Source organism: Pelodiscus sinensis, chromosome 6 (assembly GCF_052426305.1).
Source record: "Pelodiscus sinensis isolate ZL-2025 chromosome 6, ASM5242630v1, whole genome shotgun sequence".
In the NCBI taxonomy this organism is placed as follows: Eukaryota; Metazoa; Chordata; order Testudines; family Trionychidae; genus Pelodiscus; species Pelodiscus sinensis.
In genome coordinates, this window is record NC_143057.1 from 29,456,765 (window position 1) to 29,481,633 (window position 24,869).

Below are 24,869 nucleotides of genomic sequence, written 5' to 3' on the forward strand. Positions count from 1 at the left end.
TCCCTCAAGAATGGCAATGTCACCATGCTGTGGTACCAAGAGTCAATTCAGGACAATTAGCTGTTCAGCAAATGACTAGAGATACATGAAAAATCATGGTAGTCTTGCAAGTTTTGTGAGACATGAGCTCTGCCCTTGGTCAATATTTCTTACAAGTATTTAGTGTCTAGGATGAACTTCAAATACTGATCCAGGCAGTAAACTTGTGCTGGTGGTGGAATAGTAGCAAACTTAAAACAGGAGAGGACTGTGAAGTCTAAGAACCCATTGAAGAGAACAAGAGAGAAGTTGTTCTTATTACAGTCAGTGCTCAAATATCTACCCTTTTCCTTCCTATCAGCATTGTATCTGAGTGGGAGGGACACACTGACTTTTAAAAGAAAATGTGCATTGCTCTAGAACACAGCCGTGTCATTCTGTATCACGCAATGAGGAGAAACAGTTAATTCGAGGGAAGGGTTTTAAATCGGACTACCGATATTTAAATCCCGCACTTGACTTGCAACTTCGGTATGCTTCATTTCCCTCCCTAGTTCGAACTAGGGGGTAAGTGTAGACATACCCTATTTATCTTACGTTTTAAAGTGTGGATAAGCTGAATTATAACTGTTTCAATCTATTACTTCATTAAGATTATACTTGGTTATTTGATATTATGTCTAAGTTCAGCTGTTGAATTGCTCAGTTACTAGTTAGTTACTATATACTGTTAGTATCTTAAAGTGAACACCATTGTTGGTCAATGCTTAAAGATGTTTTAATTTTACACTCAGTTTTATAACTAGTCCATTCAATATATTTAACCAACTCTATTTTAATTTACTTTGTATTTCAGAATGTCATGTTTTGTTAAGAAGGTGTCTTAAGAATCACTATGCTGTATTATCCACTTTATTTATTTGTTTTTCTGACGTATATACTTTGCATAAATCTTGTTGGTTTATCTATCATTATTTCAAAGTTTTCTTTGGGGTGGCAATGTATCAAAGAATCCATAGTAAAAGTTTTGAAATGATGCACCCACAGTGCAGTCTTACTAATAATCACAATACATAAGTTTCATCTTTTGATTTAGGCTTTCCTGAACTAAAGCATGTAAGAAACAGTTAATTAGATAAATAATTCCATACTTTGTTTCCCCAAAGTACCAATTTTGCTAACTGCTTGTTTCTTTTGATAATTTTAGTGACCATCCACCCTGTACTACCTCCTCAGGTCTTCAAAAACTTGTGTTTCTTAATTTTGTAATATTTACTATGACTCGATATTCTTGTTATCCATATAAATGTGTAACTGTTATTACACCTGCTAAGTTCTTGACCTTAGTAATATCTTGTAGCATTTTATTTGTGTAAAAGATTAAACACCATGGTTGGAAAAGTCACTTTTCTCACAGTGTTTTTAAAAATTTACAGCTTTATGCACATAAAAAGTTATGGTAGATAGAAACTGTAGCAGCCAATATCTGCTGTAAAATCAAAGGGAGAAATATTTCTTCTGCACAATTAGGTACAAAGCTCTATTACAGTTAATGGACATGTGAGTTCTCACTGTATTCTACTCCATAAGAACTTCCAGGTATCTGTGGAATCTCACAGTACAACTCTGAGGTTGCTGTCAGGGCCAAATTAAGACAATTCAGGGTCACAGGTATATCCCCACACCTATGCTGTGGCCCAGAGCTTTTCACATTTCATAGTTAAGATCAGTGGTCTAGCTCACATCCCAGAGGTACTGTTTCTGGCAGGCACTTGTCAACTTGTCTTTGCATCTACATTTGTTTTGTTTTTTAAATGGAGGTTGAAATCCTGATCTCACATGACTCCAGCAGTCAGGGCTCTAGTCATGAGGATCCCATGCCTTAATATAATCCCATTGTATAATTTGTTACAGTATAAATAGTTTGGATGAGTGGGACAGGGACTATTTTCTTTACAGTGACCCAGCCTGGTGTAGGAATCAATCACTAGTTGTACTAGGATACAAATGTTACCTTTTCCCTGATGGACCAGAAGGCATGCTCAGTGTTTTTTGTAGATTAAATTTGTTAGCAGGAAGATTCTCTGCTGATTGGGATAAACTAATGCTGCGATGTCTGAAGAACTCAAAGCCGCTACTTGAGCTGGGTTCCTACAACAAAGAAGCATATGATCGACTCAAGTCAAAACATTAGAAATCCATACTGTTTAGTGACTGACATTCAAGATTCATGATCTTCCCAACAAACCTGAGTGGTGGGTGTAGGTGGAGGAGTCTCTGATTCACCAGAACCAATGGCTTTAAGAAATCGGATCATGTGGCGGCAAAGATCCCATTTCCCCTGCTCTAGAGCAGTGTTGAACAGAAGAGTGGCATGCTGCCTACTAACTGCCGGAACCTCCATGTTCTACAAGTAACAATGCAAAATATAAAAAAGTAATAATTTGCTTCTGTAATCCAATAATTCTTTTGGAAAAATTAAGTCCCTCCCCCAGCTATAGTCTTAAAAATGAGAGTTGTAGGTAAAGGCATATTTCATGTTTTGTAAAGTGCCAGTTTTAGGGACCTATTCAGATTTAATTTGATCCCTAAACAAGATACAAATGAAGTCAGTTGCCCACCCCAAAAAGTGCATTATAGTTATTCTTAAAAATGGTTATGCCCATCATGAAACAAATAATTTAAACAAAAAAAAAAAAGGGTACTAAATGGTCATGCCACTTCCTTTTTTAAATAAAGTAGTAGGATACTATTACCTGCAGGATAATAAGGTAAGATGCAGCTGTATCCAAGTCCTGGGCCATTAAGCACTCCTCAAATAAGTCTTTTGGGTTTCCAACAGCAGCAAAAAGGTAGTTCCACAGGGCATATTCTGTCTTCCTAGCACAATGAACAACTGTCTGCAGGAAAAGGGGGAACTCTGTAATGAACTTAGCCACAGTGGGAAGCAGAGGGTCGGGAATGGGTTCCCGCGAGGTAGCTTCTTCTTCCAACACTTCATGAAGCATCAGTTCGAGTACATGAGGAAAGTAAGGTAAAGCGGCACAAGAGTGGGCCAACAGCAAGGCTTGCTCTCCTAGGTTCCTAACCAAAAGCTGGCGCAAAATGTGATGGAGGTAGATCTGAGAGGTTCTCTCAATAATACAGAAAGGAAAGAGGACCTCCAAATGTTGTCTAGCACTGCTGTGAGCGTATAAACAGTCGTAGAGCACAGTGTCATTGACAGCACCAAGAACCAAGGCATCTTCGAACAGAACAGCCAAGGGGTATATGTTGATGTGGAAAGGCAGCATGATCCGTCTTGACAAAAAGGAATGTGGTTTGCGGTGATCCCTGGGAAACAAAGGAAGCCAGACTTTCATACCTGACCCACCACAGCTGAGCCAGAGTGCCTCCAATAAATGGCGCTTTTGTTTGTTTGCCCTGCATGTAGTCCAAACATTTTCAACCGACTGGGCTAGCACAACTGGAGCACAGAAAGGCAGCTGAAAAAAAAGATAATCTTTTAATACCTTTTTATTTGTGCCTCATCTCACTAGCATCTTTCCTTCTGCTGAAAGAGACAGCAGCATCTTCCTAAAAAGGGCCTTTCAGAAATAGATTTGTGGGTGAGGGGTGTTAACAAGTCTGATAGGAATTCACTATTGCAAAAAATACATAATTCTCTTAGTAGGCATTTCTAAAACTCTAATCAGTGCATTTAGTCAAGAAAGCACTTTGACCTATTTTGAGTACCCTCTGTCCAATGGTCCTAGGCTCACCGTGGACAGAGACTGCTCCATGGGATGACAGAGCAGCCTCTGTCTGTGGTAAGCATGGGCCCACTGTGGACAGAGGCTGCTTCACAGCAGCCTCCCCTGTCCCTCTCCCCCTGCTGCCTCTCAGAGGCAAGCGGTGTGTGTGGGTGGGAGAGCTGGCTCAGCAGAGCAGGTGCTTAGGGGAGCCAGCTTTTAAGCTGTCTCCCCCCAAGCACTGGCTCCTGCCTACCCACCCCCCACCTCTGTAAGAGGCAGACAGGGAGGGCAAGCGGGTCCACATAGCTGGCACATGCGGAAAGCCAGCTTAAAAATCGGCTTCCCATGTGTATCAGTCCCACCTGCCCCCTTCACACTCCCTGCAGCTGCCTACCAGAGGCAGCAGCGCCGGGGTGTAGGGATAGGCAGATCCAGTACTTGTGCAAGCCAGTTTAAAAGCTGGCTCGTCGAGGGCACCGGCTCCTGCCTCTGCTATAGAGATAGCCAAGATGGCAAGGAGAGGTGGGGAAATGTGTGTAGTCGACAGCATTAAGTGATAAGCCCAGGCTTATTGGTTAATTGTGTGGTTGTTTACACGTTGACATCCCTACCCTAAAACTGGCAAAACACCACAGATATTTATCAGTACTGCCTTCATCATAGTTCTTTCACAAACACAGGTTGCGGTCACCCTGAGCTCACTGCTCTTCTAAAAGTGAGGACTACCAAGAAGTGTAATTCCTATGCAAATTAGCCTAGCTGCATTTTGGGCACCCAGAAAAATCCCTAGTATGAAGCCACCAAGAGGGTTCACTTTCATTCCTTACCTACCAGCTGATGCCACTGACAATTCCACTCAGAAGGCTAGTCAAATTGCCTGTTTTTAAAAACACTGGGTGTAGGTTAGAGCTTATGGATTACTGAAAAATATTTACAAGCAATAACTTAAATCTAGCCAGGCTCATATTTGTGCCTGCCACAATTTCTGAAGATTCACACAGAGATTATGAAATGTGAAAATGCTGTTCTTCATTTGAATATTCATATTGTCATACGAACAAGAACAGTCATACATTAAAAAGAATTTGTTCATTAAATTACTAGTTCTTTTTAAATTAGCCAGTGAATGATTCATGAACAGAAAAAAAGGCGGCATTTGTCAGGTAATTTATTCACAAATAATTCAACCAGCTTTAGACATGGGCATTGAAGTTTAGCTACACACTCTTTTCTAGCTCAGGACCGTCAAAACTGGCTGCATCCTAATAACTTATGGCAGGTCATGGGCAGTAAACAAAAATTCAAGGCCTGTGACCTGTCCATGACTCGTACTATATACTCCTCACTAAATCTTGGGTACTCTGGAACATGGGAAAGTGCCAGAAGCTGATGTCAGGGGGGTTGGCAGGGCTTGCAGGCTCCCTACCTGGTTCCATGCAGCTCCCTGGAATCTCACACATGCCCCTCAGCTCCTATGCAAAGGCTTCACCAGTGGGACTCTATGTGCTGCCTCCCACACCAAGAGCTAGCTCTGCAGCACCTATTGGCCTGGAACTGCAGCCAATGGGAGCTCATATGTGACACCTGTGGGTGGAAGCCGTGCACAGAGCCATGCCTCTGCCTAAGAGCCAAGGGACATACTGATGCTTCTGGGGAGCCCCTCTGAGAAGTGCTACCCAGAACCTGTACCCCCCCCCCACACCTCAACCCCCACCTTGGAACAGCTGCTGGGGGGCCAAGCAGCAGGTGCAAAGTGGCCCAAGACTGCCCAGCAGCCACCTCAGCTACTGCCACAAACTTGCAGTCTGACTCAACCTTTGGAAAGTATTGTGTAATCCCAAGTACATTTTACTCACAAGTTTCCTTTGGTTAGGATTGCTTTCCTTCTCTCGAATCTGGGGACCAGACCGGTCCCTTTGCACCATGATGAGTTGTCCTGCTAAGTTTAACATAATGCTTTCTGCTTCACAGGCCTGAAGAAAAGAAGTGCAAGTTACATGTAACCATAAACTTTCCTGAATCTACTTTTGCTTTCATTTGTACAGTACAGTCTCCGCATAAAATCACAGCCAAACTTATAAATTCACAAGACTAGCCCTTCCCAGTAAGCACATCTTTACAGAAAGCTTGTAAATACTAGGGATGTTAGTGTGTAACCAACCATTAATGATGAGGGTTACACTCAGTCACCTCCTGGACAGGTGGGTTTGCTGTGACAGGGAAGCAGCCATCTCCCCGGGAGCGGAGCCAGCAGAGTCTGCTGGAATGGGCTCCTGGGGAGGGGGGGCTTCTCTATAGCAGAGAAGCCACCTCCCTGGGAGCCAGGCCTGGAGAGGTTGATAGCCCTGCTTCTGAGGAGGCTTCGCTGCAGGCTCTGTAGCATAAAGCTTATTTAAACCCGCAGCATGCAACCCCTGAGAATCTCAGCAGTTACACAGCTGTCTGTTTAACTGACTTTTAACATTTGTAGTTAATACTAGCTTATCAACTCTGGATACTATTCTTTTTGCCAGTCTTTCAAACCAGCTTGCATTTAAATTAGGATAGATACAAATGTTCAAGGCTTTGATCTGTTTCTTGTGGAGGGAACTATCCCATAGGCTCCCTAAAATCTCTGCTTTCCTAAGAGTAAAGCATGTAAACTGGGGATTCGTCAGGGGAGGCAAATGCTTTTTCCTGCTCTTCTTCATTTTCATCAGTTTAACTGTAAGCAGAGGTTTCAGTGTGTGACTTTCCTCAAAAAGGCTTTACGGGTATGTCTACATTAAAACCTTATACTTGCAGCTGGCCTACATCAGCTGGCTTGGGCTATGCCACTGTAAATGTGTGGAGTGGATGTGTAGGCTCAGACTGAAGCATGGGCTCAGGGACACGCCCCCTTCATGAAGTCTATACTGCAATTTTACAGCCCGTAGTCTAGCCTGTGCCCATGGAGCTGATGACTGCCAGCCAGAAGTGTGTAACTGCAATTCAGACATAACCCAGAACTGCTCTGCATAATGCCATGGTTTTAAAAATGGTATTTAATAGGAACAGCTCTGTTACTAGCTAGTAGCGAAGCACTCCCGGTGTCCTCTATACACAGCTCAATTAAAGCATAGAGGTGAGGCTGGTTACTGGATCTACCTCAGTTGTAGCAAAATAAGCTCTAGCAGCCAGGTCTCCTAGAGAATAGCACACTAGCACAGCCATTTTCAACACTCAGTTACTGGAGAGACTAGAATGTGGTGGCCAGAGAGCACAAAAAGGAAAAACCCAAAAGACTAAGTATATGTAATGAGATGTACACAATATTTTAGTTCCTTATTTTACCCAGTTACATGAATCCCATTCATTTAACTATCCCTTGACCCTGAGAAAGCTGCAGTCTAAACTGCTTATGGTTAGGGCTAGTGACAGAGGCCCAAAGTATTCAGGGTCTTGAGATCATGGATTTTAGTGTCAGTCCATTCTGCTAACTGGGCATGCCCATCAAATGGGAGATCCTGCATAGACAGCCAAGCCTACAAGAAAAGACCCAAGAGGAGCATCACATCAAGGCACCTGACACCATGCTACAAGCGTCAGTGTCAGCCACGTCCAACGCAGCCTGCCCTAGGTGCTGCGGAGCCTTTGTCCAAGATGGTCCTGCACTCCTTCCTTGAGGACTCTGGGAGGGGCGGGCTCAAACGTGAAGATGGCCTGCCCCATTCTGAAATCACATCCAAAGAGGGCGTGATAATCAGTCACCCACAGCTGAAGGATGAATAACCCTTTCTCCCAAACCAATCAAGACTCTAGAGTCTTTATTTTTAGGGGTGGCACCTGGTTGACCCTGCTGCTCACTCCCTGTGGTTCACGGCCTTCACCACCAGGGAATTGGGAGCTGGCATGAATTACTTGCATTCCACCCTTTCTGAGATGGGGAAAGGAAGGACATCATCTGCCATACGGCAGTTATAATTTCAGTGACTCCTAAGGGCAAAGCAACTCTGACCAGGGCCACTGAGCAAAGGACAAAGAGGGCATCTGTAGATTCCTCCAACTCCTCTGCCTGCAGACTGAGACTAGCAGCCACCCTCTTTAACAGCTCTTGATAAACTATAGCATCACCCTGAGGAACTCCCACAAAGATCTCATCTGGCAATGAGGAGGGTGCCTGAGCCAAGGGGTCTTCCTCCACCATTGGTGGCCAGTGGCCTGCTTATCCGTCTTCCTGCGGGCCAAGAAAGTGCCCACCACGGAAGCTTCCAGTGCAGCCAGTAGAAGCAGACGGTCTCTCCAAAGCCCTGGTAACAGTGAACTGCATGGGAAGACTGGGAGAAACCCCACATATCCCAGGGGTACCACTGCCATTTGTGACCATGGGCCCACATGCTGCATCAACAGTGCCGGCTGCAGTGCTGTCACTGGAGCCCATCCTGCTAGCAAGGAACCTTGCTCTGAGGCCAGGATGGCAGAGCAGTCACTACCTTGCAATCAGAACACAGCATGAGGGCTCCTCTCCAACCAGTGCCAGCCGCTCCCAATTCAGGCAGAGCTGCATGATGAGAAATCCTTAAAGTGGGGTCTTGGTGCCTGTGATCTACACCGAGCACTCAACAACTAGCATCGTGATGTCAAGCAGGACTGGGAGGAGTGATCTTGGTGCCACAGAGATGCACATTCCAGCAAAATCAGCCTGGGAAATCAGCGCTGATCAAGGGAACGGTACCAACTTCCAGTTCTGTCCCACAAATGATACCAGAGCCCCTACCTCGACTCTCATACTTTTTCTGGGGGATGTGTGCCTCTCAAGGTCTGCGTCCTGACACCTGCCTTGAGCCTGACTGTCCTGCTCCCAAGTCTGGAGACCGCACTGGGCTAAGGAATTTCTGCCTCAGTCAGAAATGCACTTGCTCCAAGGGCACGATCATTGGTGTAAGGTTCCCCGCTAAGGGAGTGCTGCCTCAGTGGGGACCACGATGGTCCTTTGAGACCGGGAACCCATGGAGACTGGTGAGGGTGGTAAGGATGTAAAGGGGCAACCAGTTACCCAGTAAGCATCACCAGTAACTGGGTGATTCTTACCAGTAACTGGTTAACTCGCAGCCCAGCTGGGCTGAAGCAGCCCCACCTGCAGTGCAGTGGGCCCAACACAGCCTGAGCTGTGCAGCAGGCTCAGCTGGTCTAGAGAAGCCCCCTTTCAAATCGCACTATGGGCCAGGGAGCTGCTCCAAGATTAACTGATTAACCTCTGAAGGGACAGTTTACATCCCTAGTGGGCAGCACGAGGAAGGACATAATATCATGCTATGCTTGTAGGGCCTCCAGTGTGGAGGCACATGGAGCTAGCAAGGATAACTGTCACTGTTTGGGGAGGCTGGTGGGGACTGGGTTGGGCTGCTCTGCTCAGCTTGAACTATGGCTCTCAAACCCAGCAGAGGTGGAGAACTGCCCAGTATAGGACCTTGATATTTCCCCCAAACTTATCCTGTCCGAGTTAAAACCGAAGCTCTTCCTCTCCCAGACTGCTTAGGCTTTTGCATTGGAACCACAGGACAAGACCAGTGCTAGCTGGCAGACTGTACTGGTGGGCACTGCATACTGACACCGCAGCGCTCGGTGCTGAATCAAGAGCGCTGCTGCAGCATCAGGGCAAGCGCAGATCCCATAACATGGGCTTTGAGCCACAAGTCTCCTTTAGTCCTGGGCCTGAAGCAATTGCAAAGTCTACATTTATCAGTGATGTGTCCTTTGTCCAAGTGCCATAAACAGCTAGTGCGTGGCTTGCTAATGGGCATTCGCCTCCTGCAACGATGACACTGCTTAAAGCCTGCAGACCAAGATGTGCCACATCCTGAGGCCAAGTCCCAGGATGGGGGGGGGGGGGGGAGGTAGGAAACGACTAATAAGTGACTAAGTACTGTAGGGTTTTAAACTACAACAGAGGGAAGCTTAACTACAAACAACTAGAAGAACAAGGACAATTTAGCTGCAACAGCACAGTTCCAAGAGTCATCACGGGCAGCAAAAAGGAACTGAGGGTGGGAGGAGCCTGCAGTGCCCTATATACTCCAGTATGTGCACACCTCTCCTATGGATACTGCAGAGGGAAACAACTTCTGGTATTCGTGCACGTGGTAACCACACACCCCTAAGTTCAAGAGACATGAGCAAGCATTCAAAGAAGAAGCCACACAACTAGAGAACAGGAAGGTGGATTCCTTTTTGTGGGAGGCATCAGCATCAGAATTTTTAATCAAGACTTGACTGCAGGGACTTCATAGTTAACGCTAGGTCTAGAGAAAAACAGCTTAATTTTTATATTCAAGAGTAATGTACAGAGCTGGCAATTAGAACAAATATCTTTTTACTTGTAAATTCAACTAATTTGGTATGGAATTTCTTGACATAAAAACAATCAGGGAACCAGCCTGCAATGTAATTCTCCCATCCATAGACACGCACTTAATCTTAAATATAGAATACGATGCTGACACTAGGATCTCTGAAAACTTTTTCTTTTACACTTAAATCAAACTGCTTGACAGCTTACATGCTATCATGTATTAAGCCAACATCCAGTTTTTATGAGGCTAGAAGGACCTGCATAGTAGATTCTCAGCATCTGGGACGCAGGCTGAATTTGATCTTTTGCTTATGAATATTTTCTTGCAGGTAGCTAAGAATGGCAAGAAACAGTGTCTTATAGCTTATGATGATTTAGAATGTGTAATGCAACTTAAGCATTGTACACAGGAAGAACAAAATGCAAGAAGCATCTCAGAGCAAAGCAGGAAGTGAATCAATGATGGGCCAGGATCAAGGGCACTAGCCATACAATTCCCTGTTCCAGCACAGAATTCTTGGGCAAGATACTGTGCCACTGTGGGTATATCTTCACAGCAGCTAGGAGTGCGCCTCTCAGCACAAACATTCAGGCTTGCGCTAGCTCAAGGAGAGCTAGCATGCTAAAATGCTAATGTAGATGTTGTGGCCTGGACCAGCTACCCAAATAAAGCCCACCTGATCCTCTAGATATATACACTGATGGCTAGCCCATGTTGTAATATCCACATTGCTTGAGCTAGTGCATTAAATATAGCCAAGCTAACGTTCATTTTCCAAAGCTGGGAAGCACACACCAACTACAGTGTAAATCTTCTGTGCTTCAGTTTCTCACTTGTATAATAGCTGCTTCACTGTCTCACGGGGTGTTGTGAGGATAAGCACATTACAAATTTGAGACATTCCAGTACTATGGTAACAATAAGTACCTAAGATGAAAAGTTGGTCCAATAAAAATATATTGTTGAGGACTCAACAGCTCCTTCAGATAGCTTTATTGCCTGATTGACTTTGGTAGATAATCTCAGAAAGATGCACCTTCTATGTGTCCAGGGTTCTACATTTTAGAAAAGGGTTCCAAACTATTCTAGAACATGCAAAGAATTTTATGGGCCCTGATCCAGAAAATGCGTATTTCATACCCACAGCTATTTAAATAGTTAAATATATCCCAGGTTTGTTTTTGTTTTGATTCTTTTGGGCTTCTATTTTATAAATATTTGGAAAGCATCTTCAAAATAACTCTCTGTTGCTGTTGTCTGAAACTAACACTTAGATAGAACTTTTAAAACCAAACTACCAATTCCAAGACTATCAACAGTTATTTTTTACTATATTTCAGCCACTAACAGATATTGGAAAGACTCATACCTGCTGTGGCATTTTCAAGCTGATGCCAGTCTCTGTTCTCACTGATGTCAGAGTTACAGAAACTACAAGGAAAGGATGAGGAATGTAACGAGACATGGATACCTCCTGGAGAACCTGAATACTGGCAGTAGGGTTAGGACTGTAAAAGGGAAAAAACAGGTGCTGAACACATCTCCTCTAACAGTACTTAATGGAAAATTACAGCTAGTTTCTAAACCCTTAGGGTGTGTCTACACACAGCAGCATTATTTCCGAACAACAAATTACAGTGTTGAATTTCCAAAACAACAATGAACGCACCTACACAATAATTCCATTATTTAAAAATATGTTTGAAATAATGGACAGCTTATTCCAACTTCTGTAAATCTCATTCCACAAGGAATAACACCTATTCCAAAATACCTATTTCGGAATAGCAGTATTGTAGATGCTTCACTGCTGCTATTTCAAAATAGCTCCTTCCCACGGCCATTCAAAGCCTCCTGGGGCTCTAAATCAAGGTAGCATGTTCACATTAGGGAAACCTGCCTTGGACTAATTTTCAGGCTTCCCTGTAGTATAGACGTGCTATTTTGAAATAAGCTATTTCAGAGCATTTCTTCTGGAATAGCTTATTTTGAAATAAGCATGCTGTGTAGACATACCCTTAATGACCAAAAATATACTCATTTAACCTCAGGCAGCAGAGCTTTTACAAGAAACCACAACAATTTTCCCTTAAACTGTGAAACTGTACCTAGGCCACTCCTCTGAACTGAGCAAAGTTACATTAATAAATCCACTAGAAGTCTTATCTGGCATTACTTGGATCCTTAAACTCAGTTAATTTTTTGTTTTAGGAAAATAAATGTTGGGGCTGGAGATAAGGGGCTCTGTTCAGGCTGCCCTGGGGAGACAGGACTTGCCCAACCCTCTCACTGCGACAGCTTGGGGCAGGTGAGAAACACCTCTCATGGCCGCTGCAGAACCAGCATGCACAACTGAGGGAGGGCTGCACGTCCCCTGGCTGGGGCAGGTCCAGGTTCATCTACTGCCTGCACTCCCCAACCAGAGTGAGGAATCCAGCAAACTATGCCATTTCTCCTGGCTCCCTGATGAAAGGCAACAGCCATCAACATCCCCGTATGAACCGGGGAGGAGGAGAGCTTCAGCTCGCTGGCCCTTGCTAAAAGGCATCTCAGGGGTAGGAGGCTCGGGACTGAGGCAGTCCTGGAGGGTGGAGGCATACCCAGCCAGCCCCTTTCACCTGTCTGGTGATTCTGTCTCTTTTCTGTACGGCTTTATGAGAAGTAATCCCATTCCAGGCACATCCCATTTTCCTGGCACAACCTTACCTTGCTTTAAGTTATGATAAGAAGTTGTAACTAAAACCTGGTAATCCTAGATCTTGCTGTTTGTGAGTCCTTGAACAGGCAGACAGACTCTCTCAGATATATAGATTAGGCTGCTTTATCGAATCTTGATAATTTATGAGAACACAGGAAGAAAGAGCAAAGTGCTCAAGAATGTACCTCAATAGGGTTTCTCTGAACAATGCATTGGGACAATTCTCCTCCAAGTCAGAAAACATTTATCTCCCTCCCCACTGATTAAGGTTCCTTATCTCGGATTTCAATGCAGGTGACAATATTGTGGACAACTCCATCCACCTAGACCAGTGTTTCTCAACCAGTGGTACAAGTATCCTTTGGGGTACTTGAGAGAAGTCTGGGGGGGTATGTCAACATAGCTGAAATTTGGAGAAAACTGAATTTTTGTTTTAAGTTTTACAGCACTTTATTATTTTTGTACTTTTTAAACCCAAAAATTTCATTGCCCGTTCAGCTACGATTAAGTTGTTTAAATAAATGTGTTGCAATGGCAGAAAATTTTGTGTGTGTGTCTGAACAATATAGGTACTGGGGATACTTACAATTTTTTAAAGAGGTACTTTATTTAAAAAAAAAAAAAAGGTTGAGAAACACTGATCTAGAGTGCTTCAATAAGTTATCCAAGTCTCTCTACACTCTCTCTTGTTCTGGTTCTAATCCTTCACACCAAATGGTTCTGCCTTCTGTCCTACAGCTTCCTCTCCACCAAGACTTTTCCTCCTACATGGAGTTAAGATTTACTTTTCACACCCTTTCAGTCACACTATCCTTCCTCTCCCTTTAATCTTAATTTCCACTTTTATGGTGATGATTCAAGTGTACGTATGTGCCTTTGATGACTCCTGTCTACACTGGTAAGAGATGGGGCATTATTTCAAGTTCTTTGGCTAAGTATCTGAGACCAAAATTTTTATGGGCTGGAAAGCCATTCTTGGGCATTTTGCTTTTCAAGTTAAAACATTTTCTCTATTCACTTTCTGTAACCTTACCCACCCTGATTCAGATCTCACCTATTCCTGTTTGCTATGCTATAAATCTATCTACAATATGAGCAGCTCTATAACACTGAGCACATTTGTTACCACTGTGATGCCACCTCCTGTGATATCCCCATGGTCTTATCTTTTCTTGTCCTTACAGCTACCTTCTTTTATCGCCTCCCAGTACTCAGCTTTGACTGTGGGCACATAAAGAGTAATTCTCAACTCCATTCTCCAGCAGCTCCACCAGTTCCTATTTGTTTAACACAACCCTGAAACACTGATGTTTTGAAAGTCTCCATGGAACTACTCTCACCCATCGCATGTACTCATCATTCTACCTGAGTGCTCCATCAGGTACCGATCTCTGTAGCTCCTCCAAACAATGGAAGTGTCTCTCACATCACCTGGAACAATCTTCCTGTATCCCAAAGCCACTCCCAGTCCACACAACAAATCATTGGGGGGGGAGGGGGAGGCAGAAAAGCTAGTAGTCCTGACCTCTACTTCTTTGCAGACATGCAGTCTGGATTTTAAATTGCCATGATAGAAGAGGAAGAGAAAGAAATTAGAAGGGAAAAAGTAATTAATTGAAACCCATAGCTAGAAAACCTCTTTTCTATGGGAATCTTGTAGTGCCTTAAATAGTGGACCCACTTTTAGATCATGAATCTTGTATCTGTTGCAGAAACTACAGCTCCACCTGAACATTCACACACAGGACAAGTGTTTCTCCTTTACATTTACTTATTTATTCAGAGGTTCAAGTATCTACAAATTTCTAAATAAAAGCCCTGCACTGAAAAGAGGGATTTCATGCTGTAGGTTTTCTGAAAAAAATATCAAGTAAGCCAAAGTAGCGGCTACATAAGCTCTACATAGTCTAGATTTTTAAAACAACCCAGTTCACTTCCTGAAAGGGACAAACTATAGCATTTAGAGTTCACTGGAAAAAAAAACCTCAATAAAACCTGCTCTTATTAACAGACCATATCCATTCACACATGATACTTCATATCCTTTCTTGAGAAACATTTAGAACCCTTAGAATTCTTCATTCTAGACACACCAAATCTCTAAAAGATTTTGTATCACTGTTACATCCAGTAAAGCAATATAATGTGAATGCAGATATTTGCTCAGACAGAATAATGGGACATTTGCTCTGGATTGCAGAAGCAAGTTCCATTCTGACAAACTATTAAACACTAGCACTCGAATTTCTAAAAAAGAATGTATATTCAATTTCTGAAATCTTATTGCCTTACCTAAATAAGGCTTTCTAAAGTAACAAAAAAAAGTCTGACTGATCTTTAAGTGCTACACCATTAGTAATAAAACCTCTCTTTTGCTGCACCTTAAATGTCAAAATGTACAACTGTCTTCTGGCCCTGACCATTTCCTCTAATTTTCTATGGTGAATGCAATGTAAAACAGAAATTAAACAGAATTAACTAGTGGGTACAGTTAGATGTTTTTAAAATTCTCCATTTAAAAAAGAGCTTTACAGATTTTGTAATGTTACTTGTTAACAGCTTAAATAATCACAGGTCTGCTTAGAGGTTTTATAAATTATTAAATTTGTACATAGTTTTCACACGCATGTTTATGCTAAAAATAAAAGGACACTTAAAAGCTACAATTTCAAACATCAAGGAGTGGGCTGGAACTCAACACATCTAGAGATACAGATACTTAAAATCAGCTAAGCAATAGTCATTGCAAACGTAATCAGTCCATCTACCATCTTCCTCTAGTACAGAGGTGGGCATTAATTTTATGGGGGGCCACTCCAAGAATTTGGTAAATGGCCAAGGCTGCACCCTTCCATGATATGCAGGGGACTGGGATGCAGGTTGGGTGCAGAAGGGAACTCTGAGTAAGAGACTGTGGTGGAGGAGGGGGTTGTGACCTGGGGCAGGAGATGGGAGTATGCAAGGGGACCGGCTGCCATGTGCAGGCTCTGGCCAGGAGGCACTCTATTGTAATCTCAATGTGTGATACAGGTCCAAAGAGGAAAAACTCTAGAAGCTCAGGCTATTTTCCCCTAACCAGCTAGATTGGGCCAAGTTTTCAAAAGTGCCTCAAATTCTGTCACCCTTTTTGGTATGTGCACATTTCAAGTGCTGTAACCTGCACATAAATTGTGTGAAAGTGACAAACTTCCAAAAAGTTTCTGAGTTGGCGTGTGTACATGCAAGTCTCCAAATATGCAAATCCATTCATCCACCTTTTGAGCATTATCCTTTACGTAGAGGTGACAGAATTGCGAAAAATGAACGCTATGTTTTGAAAAGTTGTTTCAGTAAGTCTCTTGATGAATCTTCAGCCTAACAGTTCATCAAAGAAAGATACTCCTGTACCTATATATTTGAGAGAGTTTGTGTCTGTCGATCCATCTGTGTGTTCAAGAACTCCTCTTAAATGGTTAGAGGTAGGATCACCAAATTAGGCATACGGCTTCCTCTTATTATAACCTAAAGCAAGGTCAGTGTTTGGTTGTGCCAGGAAAACAGGATGTGCCTTCTCATAAAACCTTACAGAAAATAGAATCACAAGACAGGTGAAAGGGGCACTTCCCTACCACTATCCAGTACTACGCTTGCCTTGAGCCTCCCTTCCATCTGTACAGGAACATTACAGGCTGTTCCCCTTCATCAGGGAGCAAGGGAATAGTTTGCTGCATTCCTCACTCTGGTAGGGGCAGATGAACCTGGATCTGCCTCAGCCGAGGGACATGCTCCCCCCCACAGCTCAGCTGTACCCACTGGATCTGCAGCGGCCTTAGAAAGGCACTTCTCACCTGGCTCCAAGCTTCTGCAGAGAAAGAGCACTGCAGTAGTCCTCTCCCCCCAGAGCAGCCTGCATACTGAACCCCTCATCCTCATCCCCACCCCAGAGCAATGATTTAAATGAAGCATGTACATTTTCATTTTATTTTCCAAAAAGCAAAACGTGAATCAAAGACCCGAGCAACACCAGGTACATTTTCTAGTCTACTATATATTTGAGAGAGTTTGTTTCCCCCTTGGTTTGTTCAAGAACTCCTGCTAAACGAGAAGAGCTAGGACCACCAAATTTGGTATGTAGCTTCCTCTCAGAGGAACTTAAAGCAAGATGAAGGTTTGGCTGTGCCGGGACAATGGGATATGCATGCAATGGGATTGTTTCTCATCAAATGGAAAGGGAGAGGTGTGATAGCAGGAACAATTTTACCCCAGAATGCCCACGGGGGGTAAGCAAGCACTCCTGCCCTGGGGAAGCAGCTGCCAGCTGGGCAATGTGGACCCCACTACAGCAGCCAGTCCCAGGGAGCCACTGCCGGCTGGGCAGCAAGGTCCTGCTATGGACCACCCCAGGTAGGTGGCGCCCACGCCCAAGTTCCCCTCCCCCAACTAGGGATGTAAGCGACTAATCGACAAGCAGAAGCTTATGGGATAGTCCACTAGTGATGCGACTAGTCACATTGCACCCCGCATTGCTGCCTCTATCAGAAAGAGGCAGCAGGGGTGGGAGGAAGCCAGTTTAAGAGTTGGCTCCCTCCCAGCTCCAGCTCCGTGAGGGGAGGCAGGGGCGCAGTGGCAGCATTTCAAAGATTGAAGCGCTGCGGGGAGCCCGGGGCCAGCAGCGGCTCTTGTACATTTCAAAGGTGGAACATGGTGCTAGTACTTATCAACTAATTGAACAGTCGATGGAAATCCCATCAACTATTCAATTAGTTAATTAATCAAAATGTAACATCCCTACCCTCAATCTGTACCCCCCTAATTTCCAGACCCCTCCCTTGAGCCCTCCACATCCCTAAGTCTCTGCCCTGACTCCCGCATCTCCCACACTCCCAGACCTTCGCCCCTCCATAAGGACCCAAAAAATGCCAGGTCAATGTGCTAGCTGTTATAAAAAGGGGCAAAATAATTTTATAGATTTGCTCCAATCATACTCACCAATCAGGTCGTCTTTCAATACTATAAAGGCAAATTGAACAATCTGCTCTAAACAATATTACTATGTCCCGGAAGACACTGAGTAGTAACGTTTCTGCCTGCACTTTGGTGACATGTGCAAATGCATTATCCAGATTGGATGTTCGCAGGTAGATTCTTAGCTGTGATGACAATTAAATGGTTTAAACAAGAGTTCTTTTACTGTAAACAACATCAACATAAATATTTCAACAACAGATCCATTATAAATGTCTCATATAGATGTTTAAGGTATGGTTCTCAGAGTCCTAGCAAGGCACTTTAGAATGCAGTTTTTACATTGTATATTCATCTGAGAGCTTAACTGGTAGTTTTATGGTACTTATATCAACAATAAGTTAAAAACTGACCCAATTATAAAGTGGCAGGACTTGAACAAAGAAAGATTTTTATGTTCCACAATTTTTTTAAAAAAAGGAGGAAAATTCCTAGTCACTGCCCCAACCAACTAAAGAGTTACACAAGATTCCCCCCCCCCCCCCCACACACAAACACGCGCCTCTATATTTAGAAACACAAAAACCTTTTGTGATGGGATATTCCATATGTTTTATGAAAATACACTTCCTTTTGGGTGTGTCTAGACTACAGGGTTTTGTCGTCAAAAATGGACTTTTGTCGACAAAACTAAACCTGCATCTACACTACCGCTGAGTTCTGTCGACATAATGTCGACAGAACTCAGCAGTTTTGTCGATGCTGGTAAAACTCATTTTACGAGGAATAACGCCTTTTGTCGACAGAGTTCTGTCAACAGAAGGCGTTATCGCATCTAAACTGTCCTTTGCGTCTACACTGCCATGTCGACAAAGCAGCTTGCTTTGTCGACAGAACTGAATGTAATCTAGACGCTCTTTGTCGACAGAAGCTTTGTCGACACTATCTGTCAACAAAACTTCTGTCGATAAAAGCCTGTAGTCTAGACATACCCTTTATGAATACGGCAACCCTAACCAAGATGACTGCTGGAAATATGTAAAACTGAATGAGAAGGATTGAGTCCAGATTGAAAGGCTTTCCGGAAGCTTATCAGAACAACTTTGAGGATGAGATATTACATGAAACCAGTTACTCGGTGTATTAAACTTAGCTTGCATTTATATTTTGTTTTGTTTAGTGACCTACATTCTGTCTTCCCTTATGAGCATTAGTGGCGAGGAGTCCTGTGGCACCTTATAGACTAACTGAAGTGTAGGAGCATAAGCTTCGTGGACAAAGACCCACTTCGTCAGATGCATGTAGTCATCATGACTACATGCATCTGACGAAGTGGGTCTTTGCCCACAAAAGCTTATGCTCTCCTACACTTCAGTTAGTCTATAAGGTGCCACAGGACTCCTCGCCGCTTTTGCAGATTCAGACTAACACGGCTACGCCTCTGATACTTATGAGCATTGAAATCCTACCTTTTATACTTAATAAAAATCACTTTTGGTTTATTACTAAATCCAGTGTATGTAATTGTTACCATGTGAGGAATAAGAGGAGAGAGAGGCAAAGAGTCTGTGTGTATCTTTCTTTACCCTGAGAAAGAGGGGCAAACATGAATTTACCCCACACAAACCTTTACACAGAGTAAGATAGATTTATCTGGGGCTCAGGTCCCATTGGGGAAGTACATCTAGGTGCTGATGTAAGTCCCTTTGGCTGAGCCTTTCCAGAGCTGAGTATTATACTGTACAGGACTGTGACCCTATCTGTGTCACTGCTGGAGGCAGCTCAACGACCTGGCTCAGCAGGAGAGTTGAATGGCACAAAGGAGGGCAGAAAGGTGGGTTCGATGGTAATTTAGCACATTCAGGGACCAAGGGGTCCCCAGCAACAACACCCATCACAACTTTATGCCAGCATTTAAAATTGTGTCACATTTCTAAGGACCATGAATATATGCTTTTATGTTGTCTTAACATGCAAATGGCTTTTAATGTCAATGCATTACTTTTCCACAAGTTATTAGTTAAGCAAGTATTGATGCAAGGCAGAATCAAAATACTCCAAATATTGAGGCCTGAATGAAAGAAACTTATATTAGCGGAGATTCCTGTAGTTCTGTTTGTGTTTTCCTGTTCATAAAATTAATTTTGAACTTGCCTACTATTTAAATAAAATAACACTTGAATAGCTTGCTTGAAGAAATGAAAGTCTCACCTCTTCTTGGCGATCACTTAAATTATAACATGCAAGAACAATGAAATCATTCCACCAGGCTATGCCGCCTGTTACGATCATATTCTGTTCCTTAAAATAAAATAAAAAAGATAAAGTCAGCAAGGTAATAAGCGGTTTTCAAGTTTCAAATCACATAACTTATACATACAAAAAATAAATGAATAATTAGAAAATAATAGACACATTTAATAAATATATAAGCCTCCTACAGACTACACACAATTGAAAACCTCTTGTAAACTATATATAAAATAATATCACTGCTGATGTAATAATTTTGTTTACACATGACAGATTCAGTAGTAATTACTTCTTAAAAATGAGTCTTCAAAAGATGCCAGATGTATGTGATAATCAAAAACTATTCAACAAAGTCAAGTTCTATGTATGATTGATTCATCAATTTACTGGTACTCTTCAGAAAATCTACATCTTTTTAAAGTATAGCTGCCAAAATCAGCAATTTTGGGTGCTTAAAGTTAAGTTTCATACTTTTCAGAAGTTAGGCACATCTACATCTCCCACATAGACTAGACACTGATTTAGGAATCTCACTTTAGAGATGCAGGTTTGAAAATGTTTGCTACATTTACATATTTTATTGTCAAGAATGTTCCAAATTATAATACCTTTCACGTGTTTCATGTGAATACATACAAAATCAATCTCAGCCTTCAAGAGATTCATTAGAAAAAATATAATTAGGTAGAAAATTAAAAATATATGCAAAATATTGTAAATATCATCAATCAGTTTAAGTTGCACACAGAAGCGGGTTAAACTAATCAGAACTCACCTGGGTAATGTTCCCAAACAACTTCCATTTTTTGGTGAGTAAAGAATAATGTGCAAAACCAAACTTGCCAACAACAGCTACATTCTGCCCCAGCTTGTCGATAGCTGAAAACTGTTCAGACAATAATTAGGGGGGGAAAAACCAAATGCCCAGAAACTTTCAAAGGTTGCACACTTTTATTCAAGATGATCAATACTTCAAGAATAATACTCAACTTGAAAACTGTCAGAGTACTAATGTTCTCTACCATACTTTTAATTTAAAAAAACCCAACAACCGTAAATTGCTTTGAGACAGTGACAATCTCATCCTATAACAGATATAAATACCCAATGCTTGCATTTTACATCAAGCATGAAGATATTTTTAAGTAACTCACCCTTATAGGCCAGTTGCTCTCCAGATATGTACTGTGAATCTAAAAAAAATTATACAGATCACTGTACTGAAAATAAAAATGATGAAACTTCACACACTTTAAAGGACGTGCACATTGTTAACCTTATTTCTTTTATCATTTTTTGTTCCAGAACATTTTGGTTTGTTCACAACCATTTGAATATTTTTACTACCGCAATTCTTCTCTTTCCAATATATTTTAGAATTATATATTGTAAGTTTTGATTGACTTTATGTGCAACATTTATTTACCATTTACACAAAATGTAATTCACTGGAAGCAGCAACCTCTCTTATATTCAGAAACTTGCATTCAAACTCTGATGATCAGAATCATACAATTCTATCGTTTTCTTAGAAATAATATTGATAACATATTTTAAGTGTTTATTTTCTTTACTTTGATTAAAATATCTAAAACACTACTAATTGTTAGTGGCAAAGTATTTTTTTTTTGTTTTCTTCCCCCTTCACCTCCACCCCCATCAACTAAGTAACTGTCAAGGGAAATTTCCATTCAGTAAAATTATCTGTTATATGTGGTTTCTTTGACCCTTAATTTCAGGAATCAAATTTTCTTAGATTTGTACTGACATAACTGAGTCAGAATAGGTGCTTTTTTACTCCTGTTTAATGGCTTTTATTTAGTATGCTAGAGTTATGTTCTTCTCATAAAAAAGCATCAAATAATTATACTAGTCTGTATACAAACTGCAGCATAGCGAACTAGTGACAAGAAGCACAACTAGAACTAAGGAAGGGAAAGATTTTGTTTTGTTTTCTTAATAAATATATATTTGATTGATGGATTCAGTTATTACGTTTCTTGGTCAGTTACTGGTTTAACTTGGTTACCTGTTGTAAATTGGCCTCAACTTCTGCCCCAAACAAAAAGAGATACAGTATGGAACTGCAGTAAGTGTTTTTTATACAATTTAAATTATTCCTTGGGGGATGAAGATGAGTATACTTACATTCCCATCTGTAATTTATAAGGATATTAACCATTTCAGACAAAATTTAGGATGCTTACTGTAACCCATCTGTAAATATTTTACAAACCTACTTCTACCTCAACCAAGGTTTGAGGTAAATTATAAATTGCAGGATTCAGGTCTTCCAGAGTTAAATTTTAACTTCTGATTCTGGACATATAACTCCAAGGGGTTTGGAAAGTGGTTGGTATTAAAATGAAAAAAAAGGTTGGACCTAGGAAGATAATGAATTGATAACCACCAAGATGGCAAATGCTAAAAAAAGCAAAGCAATTTATAAAAGTCTCTAGCTTCGTTCCAAACTTTACAAACTCAGTATTCTGTTGTCTGAAGCATCCAAACTGTTACCAAATTAAGTTTTACCCACCATAAGATACAACAGCCTTTTAAAAACCAGAAATCAAAGCTATTTTTCAGCACAGAGTTCTTCAAGGGATTTTTTTATCCTGTAAATTTTCAACTTAGATGAGTTTAGGCACAAAATGTATTTAGTTGAGGCACAAAATAAGATCATTTAATTCCTGAAAGGATTGAAGGTGTGTATTTTTGAGCAAAGTGAAACCACTATGAAGAGATTTTTGTCAGTTGGATACATTTCTCTAATATCAAGTACGCTGTCTGGTCTAGTTTACACTCTTTTACTATTCATTACCAATTGGAACCTATGATTTAGCAGACAAAGTAGGGCAATGGGGTGAAGGTAGCAGTTCCTCCCATTACCTGTGTATAAAGGGCTATTAAACAGATCTTGGTCTAGATTGATGTTTACTATATAGTTCTTTTCCTGTTTAACGCTCCTTTCCATAACTGAGTGTGATGAAGAAACAGAAGGTGGGGTCAACTCTTCTGTGCAAAGTCTGTTAGAACAGTCTAACTGGCACATTCTTGTGATATAAGGATTAAACCAGGCGTTGGCTACTTATAGCTCATGAGCCAAATATGACTCACCAGGGAGCTAGATATGGCTCTTCTGGAGCCCCAACTTAGCCACTCCTTGCTCCTCCCACAGCAGGGAGCCAGCGCTGGTGCTACAGCCTTACAGTCCCCTGCAAGATTGGAATGCCAGTGCAGGAGGCGGGGAGAAAGCCCTGAGCCTGCTTGCTAGATCCAGCATGCAGGGAACAAGATCCATCATTTTTGGCTCTGCGCACTGCCCTTTTCCTTCCCCTGGTGTACAGGGAACAAGTGGAACCAAAAATGCCTTTTTCCTTCCCCCGGGACAAACTTCCAGGAGGCTTCCCCTGTGAATCCTTCCCGGAGGCTTCCTTCCAGCAAATGGGAGCAGCAGGAGGCCATGTTACATGGTGCCTGCAACGTGGCACGAAAACAAGCAAATCTTCTCCCTCATGCCCAGACCCTGCACTCCCTCCCATCACTCCCCCCAGCAGACAGCCTGGCCCCAAGTCCACTCCTGACCCCTGGCCAGAGCTTGCCTCCAGACTGCTCCTGTTCCCTATCCAGACAGCCTGTCCCCACACTCTACCTCCCACCCTCACCCTCTCCTACATCCTACCCAGATTCTGTACCCCCCCATCCATTAATTTGCAGCCCTCTCCCACATATTTAAATCCTCATGTTTGGCCCCACCCCAGATCCTAGTGGGGCCCACAAAATCCAGTAATCCTGGAAGCCCAGAAGAGTAAATCTGCCTAAAGCCTTGACCCTCAGTCCTCCCTGCCTCGCCACCTATCATGGGGCTAGAATACCAGGGGAGTGAGGTGTTTTGGGAGGGTTGTTTTTTGTTGTTTCGCAATCCTTCCATAAATTAAGACAACATTGAAACCTCGTGTTGGACATAATATTTTACTTTATTTTAAAATGAAGCAGGGACAACAAGCCCCCATCTGGGGCCAAGCCTCCATCTAGTCACAGCATCATAACACCCCTGCACCTCCACACAAAACAACCCTGAGCCCATCATACACCTGAACCCCTTGCCCTGAGCCTCTCATACTCCTACATCCCTAAACTCCTGCACCCCCACATCCCTAGACTCCTGCAACCCCCATTCCAGTCCCCTACCATAACAATCCTGCACCCCCCCCACACACACACCATGAGCCCGTCATACACACCTGAACCCGCTGCCCTGAGCCCCTCGTACTCTCAACATCCCCAAACTCCTGCACCCCCACATCCCCAGTCGCCTGCCATAACACACTCCCGCAGCCCCACACACCCCCAACCCTGTGCCCTGAGCAAGGATGTTAAATTGCAGTTACCAAGCTAATCATATAGTCAATATAATTTGCATCAACTACATGATTAGTTGATAGGACCGTTCTGCAGAGCCGCAGCTGGGGTAACTCCGCGAACCACCCACGCTGCAGCTCTACATTTTAAACAGTCTCGCACTGAGTCTAGCAGCCCCTGTTCTCAGCGGATAAGGCTGTTGTGAACAGGGGCTGGTGCCAGAGCAGCCCCTGCCTGTGGCCTGGCGCGAACAGGGTCAGCTTGGCAACCCCTGTCCCCCCTGGGGGTGGGGGGGGGGGGGAAGAGCTGCTTTTGATAGAGGCAGCGGGGGGGGGGGGGGGGGGCCACACACTCCAGAAATGGTGCTGGGTGCTTTTAAGCCGGTGCCACTCCCCCAGAGTTGGCTCATGTTTCCCCCCACCCTGCCGCCTCTCAGAGGCAGCGATGGGTGGGAGGGACTATCACAGAAAGCATGGGGCGAGTGGGTACTGAAGCAATCCCCACTAGCTCCGTGTTCCATGGGGCTCTTGCTACCTTCCAAAGGCTGAAGTGCCGCAGTAGGAACCGGCACGAGCGGGGACTGAAGCA

At 42.9% G+C, this 24,869-nt stretch overlaps 1 protein-coding gene across 3 annotated transcripts in view; it reads right to left on the reverse strand.

Moving 5' to 3' along the window:
- The window catches only part of RIC1 (RIC1 partner of RAB6A GEF complex), a 131,400-nt gene that overhangs the window by 23,825 nt on the left and 82,706 nt on the right, over positions 1-24,869 (reverse strand). For all 3 annotated transcript variants that reach the window (XM_075931611.2, XM_075931610.2, XM_089779216.1), the window contains exons 13-21: positions 21,074-21,112; positions 20,695-20,805; positions 19,878-19,967; positions 17,691-17,851; positions 11,394-11,532; positions 5,570-5,686; positions 2,736-3,464; positions 2,228-2,386; positions 1,994-2,130 (exon numbers count right to left, since the gene is read on the reverse strand). In XM_075931611.2, the coding sequence (XP_075787726.2) occupies positions 1,994-2,130; positions 2,228-2,386; positions 2,736-3,464; positions 5,570-5,686; positions 11,394-11,532; positions 17,691-17,851; positions 19,878-19,967; positions 20,695-20,805; positions 21,074-21,112 (1,682 nt within the window). The remainder of the gene's footprint in view (positions 1-1,993; positions 2,131-2,227; positions 2,387-2,735; positions 3,465-5,569; positions 5,687-11,393; positions 11,533-17,690; positions 17,852-19,877; positions 19,968-20,694; positions 20,806-21,073; positions 21,113-24,869) is intronic.